The 9,728-nt window shown below is 41.8% G+C and overlaps 2 protein-coding genes across 3 annotated transcripts; one reads left to right on the forward strand and one right to left on the reverse strand.

Annotated features, from left to right (window-relative positions):
• Window positions 1–1,371: 1,371 nt before the first annotated feature.
• Window positions 1,372–4,707, reverse strand: LOC119501034 (zinc finger protein 765-like). 2 transcript variants are annotated; one of them, XM_037791111.1, is made up of 5 exons: window positions 4,537–4,707; window positions 4,170–4,425; window positions 3,950–4,062; window positions 2,441–2,543; window positions 1,372–2,339 (listed from the first exon to the last, which is right to left on the reverse strand). In XM_037791111.1, exons 2-5 carry the CDS (start codon window positions 4,402–4,404, stop codon window positions 1,516–1,518), a joined length of 1,275 nt encoding a protein of 424 aa, XP_037647039.1. In that variant the 5' UTR covers window positions 4,405–4,425; window positions 4,537–4,707; the 3' UTR covers window positions 1,372–1,515. The 2 variants fall into 2 exon arrangements, with proteins under 2 accessions (XP_037647039.1, XP_037647037.1); XM_037791109.1 differs by having other exon boundaries at window positions 4,170–4,706.
• A 1,206-nt stretch (window positions 4,708–5,913) lies between these two features.
• Window positions 5,914–9,212, forward strand: vac14 (vac14 homolog (S. cerevisiae)). Its single transcript, XM_037791105.1, has one exon. The coding sequence runs from the start codon at window positions 6,080–6,082 to the stop codon at window positions 8,438–8,440; it is 2,361 nt and encodes a 786-aa protein (XP_037647033.1). The 5' UTR covers window positions 5,914–6,079; the 3' UTR covers window positions 8,441–9,212.
• Window positions 9,213–9,728: the final 516 nt, after the last annotated feature.

Below are 9,728 nucleotides of genomic sequence, written 5' to 3' on the forward strand. Positions count from 1 at the left end.
GACTGTGTCCTATCCTATCTCAGACCTGCTATCTTATCTTAAGATATCCTAACTGTAACTGTACATTTGATTCGTTAATCAGCACAGGTCCTGTCAAGCCTGCATCTTTGATAAGAATGCACCGCTGGTAGGCTACTCGAGATGGACAAGACAAGATATCAAAGACGGGCGTTCAACTTTTGTTACGAGGAGTTGGACGCATTACTCGTAAATGGTGGAGGAGAGGAAACACCACCTTTTTTTATCAATTAAATAATTAATTAATTAATTAATTAATTGTCTTGGCAGTTGATATATATATATATATACCCATTAATACATGGCCTGGGAATTGTGTCATACAATTTTAATCGCCTTTCAATCATTATATTGCGCTGTTCACGTGGTTCCCCATCTTCATTGTCATTGCAGATCTAGCAACAGTTCTGCTGCCATTTTTGGCAGTTATTTTGAATTCAGGACGTTTTAACTTAGTATTCCTAACTTGGGAAATCTGTAAGTTAGGACGCTTCTGTAATAGCAAAATTCTTATCCTAAGATAAAATAGGATTTAATGCAGTTAATAAACATGCTACTGTAATACCAAACATCCAAAATGTCATCCTAAACTGAGATAAGATAGGAAGTTTATGTAATGAGGCCCCTGGACCCTATTTTCACATGTTTTTGTGTCTAAGTGACTAATTGGGACAACATTTTCTGAAACTGGTCCAGTATTGGGGGAGAGCGCTGTAGATGGCAGCTGCTCACCAGCTGCAATGTGGTGCTATTGGGGCAAGCTAGCAACGTCATTTACATCCACCTAAAGTGCTGTTTTTTTCTTTCTTGGAGAACGCTATAACCGGCAGCTGCGAAACGAGCCGCGCGGGCAAGTGAGCAGCATCAATGTACCATTACATCCACTATGTCTTTGGCATCGAAAGTCTCAGATTGTTCTTATAAGTGTCTGACAACATTAAGGAAAGGACCTTACAGAGAAATAAAAAAATGTTCTTACCTTGTGCTTGATCTGGTCTGTTTGTCTGTCAAGGAGAAGTCTCGTTGTGAAATCTGAATATCCGTATACTTTGGCTCAAATAAATATGGGCAGCTGTCGAATTCAAAGACCTCATCCACATTGTGGAAATCATCTAAATATTCAGCCATGACACTGAAAATATTTTAGCTGACACTAAGCTACGCTTTCTGTAGTCTTCCGGCAACAAGTCACCTAGCTAGATTTCAAAACGAGACTTTTCCTTGAGCGAGACTCTTTCCATAATGTCAGACACTTAAAATAACAATCAGAGCCTGTAATGGCAAAAACAAGCACGTTTAGTGGACGTAAATGACGGTGCCAGCTTGCCCCAATAGCACCATATTGTAGCCTTTGAGCAGCTGCCGTCTACAGTGCTCTCCCTCAATACTGGACCAATTTCAGAAATGTTGTCCCTATTAGTCACCACAACATGGGAACATAAGGTCCAGGTTGAAAAATACCAAAGTTACCCTTTAAACCTTTAAGGTGTCTCCTAACTATGGGATCTCATTGTTTCTGTGTGCCAGTAAATGATGGTTGAGGTTGACCTTTTGCGTGAACGTCTTCCCACATTTACCACAGCGGTACGGTCTCTCTCCAGTATGGATACGGAGGTGACACTTCAGATTGCCTTTCTGGCTGAACCCTTTCCCACATAGGCCGCACGTGTGTGGTTTCTCTCCCGTGTGGATGAGGTAGTGAATCCTCAGAGCCGATGGGTTTGCGAAGGTCTTCCCGCAGACCTCACATGACTTACTGTCTGTCTGAGAGGGGACTTGAGGCACGCAGGTGTGAGACTTGAACTTGTTCTTGTAATGAAAATGTTGCTTACAAATGTGGCAAAAGTTGGACTTGTGTGACTTCATGTGTAGCGTTAGAGTGCCCTTGTGGAAGAACGTCCGGTCACATATTTGACAAGTGAACTTGTTTTTGTCTGGATCTCTGGCGGTTTCTACATTAAGCATATTAAAGTGTGAATCTTTCTCCAGAGCAGTGCTGTTTTCACAGTCGTCTGCTGATAAAGTGTGCTGTTTGTCGTAGCTGGGTCCACCTGCAGAGTTCATCAGTGGCTCTTGATGACTTTCTTCAACGAATTGTAAATCATAGTCATCCTCCTCCTCCTCTTCAATTGGAATGATGTGAGTGCTGAAGGCCTCCTCTGTGTCACTAATGGATATCAGCTGCACGGTCGGTTCTTCAACACCACCTGCACACACAACCGGTTCTCCAGCCTGATAAACTGACAGGCTGCAAGCGCTGCCATCGGCCGAGTAACCAACTGACAGTAGCTCTGGCTCCTCAGCCATGCTTTCTTCATGTTCTGTTGCATAAAAATACAAAGTCAAGACACTCTAAAAGCATCTAAAGCGGTTACATCTGCGTTGTGTATTCCTTCATGCCAACGCTCCTTCACTCTCTTACCTTCCGTACTGAGTGTTTCCTGCTGGAAGCTGCTAGTCACGTCCTCCACATCCTCCTCTTTGATCTCAGTCACAGTGATTTGGTTGGACAGCGTCGCCACATACTGAAAAAAAAATGGAAAAAGTCAAAATGTTAAAGTGTTCAGGAACATTTTCTGTGACAGCAATGCTTTACCAGACTAGAGCTGAAATGATCAGTCGAGTAGTCAAACGGCGGAAAATTAGTCGGCAGCAATTTTGATAATTGATTAATTCTTTATGTCAATAATCAAGGAAAAAATGTAAAAAGCTTCTCTGGTTCCAGCTTCTCAAATGTGGTGATTTGCTGCTTCTCTCTTCATTTTAGCTTTGTAAATTAAATCTCTTTGGGTTTTGGACAGATGGTTGGAAAAAACATAAAAAATATAAAACAATAACAATAATGGAAAATAAGTTTTGAACTTTTTCCTAAAGTTATCAACAGAAGTTGCTTGTCTTATTTGTGTTGGGAGTTTGTACCAAACCTTTGGTACATAACAACAGAAGGCTGCTTCACCTGTTTGTAAGTCATTTTTAGTACATTGAGCAAATCAGCGTTAGACGACCTAAGGGAACAGTTTGGAACATACCTAGATAAACAATAGGAGATGTGTGAAGGTGCTACACCATTTAAGGTTAACGTTACAGGTAGCCAGTGTAACGCTAGTACTGGTGTAATATGTTCTCTTTTCCTGTTTTTTGTTCAGATTCAGCTGCTGTGTTTTGTACAAGTTGCAGCTTTTTAATGTTTTTTAGGTAACCCAGTATAGAGTGCATTACAGTAATCTAGACAAGAAAATGCAAAAGCATGGGTCAAATTTTGGCATTTTCCAAAGAGGTATAGGGTTTAACTCTTGCAATATTTCTTAAATGATAAAAAGCCATCTTTGTAATGTTGTTATGTGATTTAAAATTCAGCCCAGAGTTAGGAATAACACCCAGGTTTTTTTTTTACTTCAGACTTATTCTTTATTAGATGTTTTATAGAAAAAAGTTGTAGGATTTCTTATATTTTATGATTTATTGATTTGTCAAAAAAACTTAATAACATTGTTAGATGCAGCTCTTGATGTCACATGTGTTGTTTTCACTTGCATATTAATATTAAATTATTATTCCAAGGTGTACGGTTTTTGAGATGCTTTTACCATTATTTCCTGTGGTTTTATTTATATTATATACAATATTATTTTCCTGAATTTTCATTTCCTAAATTTGTTGAATATTACCATTATATAACGACATGAATATACACATTTATAACATAAATAACATGGTTCAGACATTTATCAGGACATCTATACACTCTCTCCCTCAATTATGGTTACTTTTCAATATGCATTTGCAGAGTTTTCCATTGCAAGAAGAAGAACATGGGCATTTTTTCTGATTAGTTTGAATACTTTACATTTAAACCTGCATATTAGCTGCTCTACTGCATGTTGGAAGCCTGTAAACACTGTTGTTTATTGCTCTAACATCTTCTTCTTACCTCCTCAGAGGACTGTGGGGAGTCTCTCTGCAGACTATAAGGGTCTCTGTCTTTCCACAGATTCATGCACCAGTCTTTTCCAAAGATCCCCTCTATGGTGGGCGACCCAGACACTGAAGGAAAGTCAAACAATAAGAGAACAACACATCAGAAACAATGCAGATGGTCTCTCTCTATTCAAACCATGTGAGCTTGTTGGTCACAGTGTAAACAGAAGTACCATGAGCGTCCCCGTCTCTGTGGCAGACAGTTTGTACACCTACGCTGCGATAACTTTTACACAACGACCCGGGCGGCTCGTCGCTTCTCCCGGTGGCCGCCAGCTCGCTCTCCAGACCGGTCAGCTGCTCCTCCAGAGCGGAGTTAGCACCGAGGAGCTGAGACAGACCCAGCCGGAGCTCCGCAGAGTCCTCGTCCACCAGCTTGCAGATCTGACTCAGAGCGGACCGGGCCATCGTCTCCAGGATGGAGGAGAGCTGCGAGTGAAAGGGAAGACGGCTCGACATCTTTAAAACCGTCTGAGACAACCAGCTAGAAGATAAAACAAAACAATACAAGAGGCGAAGCTGCTGCCAGTTTGAGCTCACGGGTTTCTCCACGAAGCGGGACCTAAATAAATGTAGCAACCCGTCACGTGTTTCCGGCGGATGTACCCGGTTAGTTGCGCTTTATTTATTTATTTATTTATTTAAGTTTTTATTTATTTATTTATTATTATTTTTTATTTATTTATTTAAGTTTTTATTTATTTAAGTTTTTATTTATTTATTTATTTAAGTTTTTATTTATTTATTTATTACTATTTTTTATTTATTTAAGTTTTTATTTATTTAAGTTTTTATTTATTTATTTATTATTATTTTTTATTTATTTATTTAAGTTTTTATTTATTTAAGTTTTTATTTATTTATTTATTATTATTTTTTATTTATTTATTTAAGTTTTTATTTATTTAAGTTTTTATTTATTTAAGTTTTTATTTATTTATTTATTATTTTTTTTTATTTATTTATTGAAGATAATTCATTTACAAACATTAAGGCATTGTAATCTAATCTCAATACTTCTAACATACAAGGCACAATTGGATAGGAAAGATAACTTAAATTATAAAAAAAATAATATAATAGCAAAAATAAAAGAGGGTAGAAAATAATTAAAGGAACAAAAAAAGAAATGCATAAATAAATAAATAAATAAATAAGCTACAAAGCTTCCTGGTTTGCGAGTGAAACAGTTGTGCTTTCTGTAATAATTTAACATAAATCACCAAACACCATTTCCTCCAAGTAGATGTTGTAATTTATTTAGGTCAGAGAGGGAATCAAAATCTTGGAGTTTACATTTAATTTTTGTAAATATTTGTTTTCCTAATTTCTTCCTATGTGCTACATTGTAGCAGGAAATGTTGCTCTGTCTCCACCTGTCTCTGTGGACAGAGCTGACACAGCCTGTAATACTGTCTGTGACAACCATCTTCACCAGCTAAAGATAATACAATTCAAGAGGCAACAGTACAATCAAAGAACATTATATTATTAATCTGATTATTCTCTTAGCTAAATTTCAAATACATGAATCAAAATTTAGTAAATATAAACCTTCATTTTTTTGTATTTGAAGATGAAACCAAACAATACATTAAATTGATTCTCTCCTCCGAAACAAAAAAGCTATTAAGACGGTAACTTTATGCACCTCCTTTAATATATTTATCTAAATGTTTATTTTCCCTGGTTTTGTACTTGTAAGCTGTTTATCCCCTGGCATCTGTTATTCTGTCTTGTTGTTCCTTTTACAGTTTTGCACATGTTTTTGTAATTTAACCTGTATGACCAGTCTGTGAAATAAAGGCAATAAATATATATTTTTTTAATTCAAGAGGTGAAGCTGCAGCTAATTTGAGCTCACGGTTTCCTCTTGAAGCGGGACCTAAATAAATGTAGCAACCGTGACGTATTTCCGGCGGATGTAACCGGTCAGCTGCGCTTTATTACAAAGCTTCCTGCTTCTGCGAGTGAAACAGATGTGTGTGTGTTTTGTGATAATTCAACATAAAGTCGAGCTGTTTTTATCTCGTATGAACGTGTAGTTAAGTAGAAAGGATCCGGTACAACTACAGCTGCGAACATGAACACAGAAAAGGACTTTTCTCCTCTGACGCCGAACATCGTCCGAGCTTTGAATGACAAACTGTACGAGAAGAGGAAAGTCGCAGCTCTAGAGATTGAGAAGCTGGTTCGGGAGTTTGTGGCTCAGAACAACTCCACTCAGATCAGACATGTCATCCAGATCCTGGCCTCGGAGTTTGCTCTTTCCCAGCACCCCCACAGCCGTAAAGGGGGTCTCATTGGCCTGGCAGCTTGCTCCATCGCCCTGGGCAAAGACTCAGGTCTGTATCTGAAGGAGCTCATTGAGCCTGTCCTCACGTGCTTTAATGACTCAGACAGCCGTTTGCGTTACTACGCCTGCGAGGCTCTGTATAACATAGTGAAGGTGGCCAGGGGGGCTGTGCTGCCCCACTTCAACCTCCTCTTTGACGGGCTCAGCAAGCTGGCGGCAGACCCAGACCCCAATGTGAAGAGTGGGTCTGAACTCCTGGACAGACTCCTGAAGGATATCGTGACGGAAAGCAACAAGTTTGACTTGGTGGCGTTCGTGCCTCTGCTCAGAGAGAGAATCTACTCCAATAACCAATACGCTCGCCAGTTTATTATCTCCTGGATCCACGTCCTGGAGTCGGTGCCGGACATCAATTTGTTGGACTACCTCCCCGAGATCCTGGACGGGCTCTTCCAGATTCTGGGCGACAACAGCAAGGAGATCCGCAGGACGTGCGAGGTGGTGCTCGGGGAGTTTCTGAAGGAGATTAAGAAGACGCCGTCCAGCGTGAAGTTCGCGGAGATGGCCAACATCCTCGTCATCCACTGCCAGGTCGCGGATGAAGCGAAGCTCACCAACGACCTGATCCAGCTGACGGCGATGACCTGGATGAGGGAGTTCATCCAGCTGGCGGGCAGAGTGGTTCTGCCGTACTCCTCTGGCATCCTGACCGCGGTGCTGCCGTGCCTCTCCTACGACGACAGAAAGAAGAACACCAAAGAAGCAGCCAGCGCCTGTAATCACAGTCTGATGAAGCTGGTGACGCCTGAGGATGACGAGGATGAAGAGGAGGAGAAAAATGGAAGCGCGGGGTCGCCGTCCAGGGAAGACGGACAACCTAAGATGGAGGCGGACGGCAACGATATGCTGAACGCATCGCAAGAATCTGTCGGTTTCAGTAACATCAGCTTCTTCACTCCAGCGAACGCCGACAGGCCTCAGGTGACTCTGGACCTGGATGGTATTGTTCAGGTGTTGGACCGACACCTCCACGACTCCTCCACTGGCATGATGACCCGCATAGCCGTGCTCAAATGGCTCTACCACCTCTACATCAAGACGCCGCGCAAAATGTTCCGCCACACAGACAGCCTGTTTCCCATGCTGCTGAAAACGCTGTCGGACGAGTCGGACGAGGTGATACTGAAAGACCTGGAGGTGTTGGCTGAGATAGCGTCGTCTCCCGCCGGCCAGACGGACCAAGTCGGCTCCTGCGACAGCGCCGACAACAAACTGGAGCTGAAGGTCCCGGAGAGCGCCAAGACGGGACAGCAGCCCAAAGCAGCGGACTCATCCCCCTCCACTCCCAGCATGAACTCCTATTTCTACAAGTTCATGATCAACCTGCTGAAACGCTTCAGTCTGGAGAGGAAGCTGCTGGAGAACAGAGGGGCGTTCATCATCAGGCAGCTCTGTCTGCTGCTTCACGCCGAGAACATCTTCCACTCCATGGCCGACATCCTGCTGAAGGAGGAGGATCTCAAATTCGCCTCCACCATGGTTCAGACGCTCAACACCATCTTGCTCACCTCGGCCGAGCTCTTCCAGCTGCGCAACCAGCTGAAAGACCTTCGCACTCCGGAGAGCTGCGCCCTGTTCTGCTGCCTGTATCGCTCCTGGTGCCACAACCCCGTGGCCACCGTGTCGCTCTGCTTCCTCACGCAGAACTACAAGCACGCCTACGACCTCATCCAGAAGTTCGGGGATCTGGAGGTGACGGTGGACTTCCTGATGGAGGTCGACAAGCTGGTGCAGCTCATCGAAAGCCCCATTTTCACCTACCTGCGCCTGCAGCTCCTGGACGTGGAGAACAACCCGTACCTGATAAAGGCGCTGTACGGCCTGCTGATGCTGCTGCCGCAGAGCCAGGCCTTCCAGCTGCTCTCACACCGCCTGCGCTGCGTCCCCAACCCAGAGCTCATGAGGACTGTGGACGAGTCCAAGTACATGGACTCAAAAGGGCAAGCGGCGTCCAAACGTGCCTCTCACGCTCTAATGGATTACGACGAGCTGCTGCAGCATTTTGACTGCGTTCAGAGCAAACACCTGGAGGTGCGACACCAACGCTCCGGACGGGCCTCTGATCACCCAGACAGGAAGCTGATGTGATGTTATTGTGCCATCGTGACCTCTGACCCTTGAGGACAGAGAGAGGAGGAAGAAAGGACAAGAACAATATATATATTGTTGTTCTGGAAAAGATTATTAAGATGATGAAGCCAAAAAGTATTAATTTTCAGAGCACTGAATATAAATCGTCAAGAAAAAATTATGTTTGTAAATTGAGAATGTTATGTAACATAAAACATTTTAAACACACTTAATACACGCCAGACTATACACATGTATATTAATAGTCACTATTTACTGTGAACATTTGGAGAATGTACACAATCTCATTCATCAGAAGTAGTAGTAGTGGTGATAATGTGACCATATCCTGAGTTTCCATCATTCTGTCAGAGGCTGAGATTCTTTCCAGCTAAATGAAATGTTCACAGTGATTTAAGTGTATCTGACATGCGTTTCAGTGGTAAATAGCAACACTTCGGTCGTTTAATGTCCATGTGAACCACAGTATTTCCACGCCGTATCCTGCTGAGCAGTATGAATGGAGCATGCATTCAGGGTTGCCTTAATCTCTCTGTGTGGAGTATTGACCCGGCTCAGCTGGATGAACTCTGACACACATTCTGGGTGGGCCCACGTCGTTGCACCTCGTTATTTTTGTTAGCTCAGTTGATCACAATTGTCACCTCCAGCTTTTAAATCCATTTCTTTCTTATATATTATTCAGTAAATATGTATTTCTCCTTGTACAGTGTCTGTTTTCTTTGGTCATTGCTGTGTGAAAATCAATAAAGTGGACCATGTGATTAAAGATGCACTTTTTTTTCTCCCATATAGCTGTATGTTAAACTAAACTTTTGTTATTAGAAGTAAAGTGTGTGTGAGGGGAGAAGAACGCAGCAGACACATTAGTGGTTCTACTAATGACCTTTTTCCTATCTGTGTTACATCCTGCAGCCTTTTGAAAACCGCCTAGTCGATATTTTGCTCTGGATTTATTATTATAATTAGGCTCATTATACATTAAGCTCCGAATATCCATTATTAAATCACTTTTACTTCCTTAAATTATGTTAATGCACTGCGGTAACTTTGCCTTTAGGTTTCTACTGTGATTATGAGCTTGTAATACAGACAAGACTATTGATTTGCATTTAAGAAGATTTGCTTTAGAATATAAGTGTCTCTCACCTGTTTAAATGTTTCTTAAACCTTAAAATAGACCATACAGAATATTAACCATGCTGAAAATTACATAAATATGTAAATTAAAAAGGAATTGTGTTTTAGACTTGGCCAATAAAACAATTTAGTTTTGGTAACTGTA

This window comes from Sebastes umbrosus, chromosome 14, assembly GCF_015220745.1.
Source record: "Sebastes umbrosus isolate fSebUmb1 chromosome 14, fSebUmb1.pri, whole genome shotgun sequence".
Taxonomy (NCBI): domain Eukaryota; kingdom Metazoa; phylum Chordata; class Actinopteri; order Perciformes; family Sebastidae; genus Sebastes; species Sebastes umbrosus.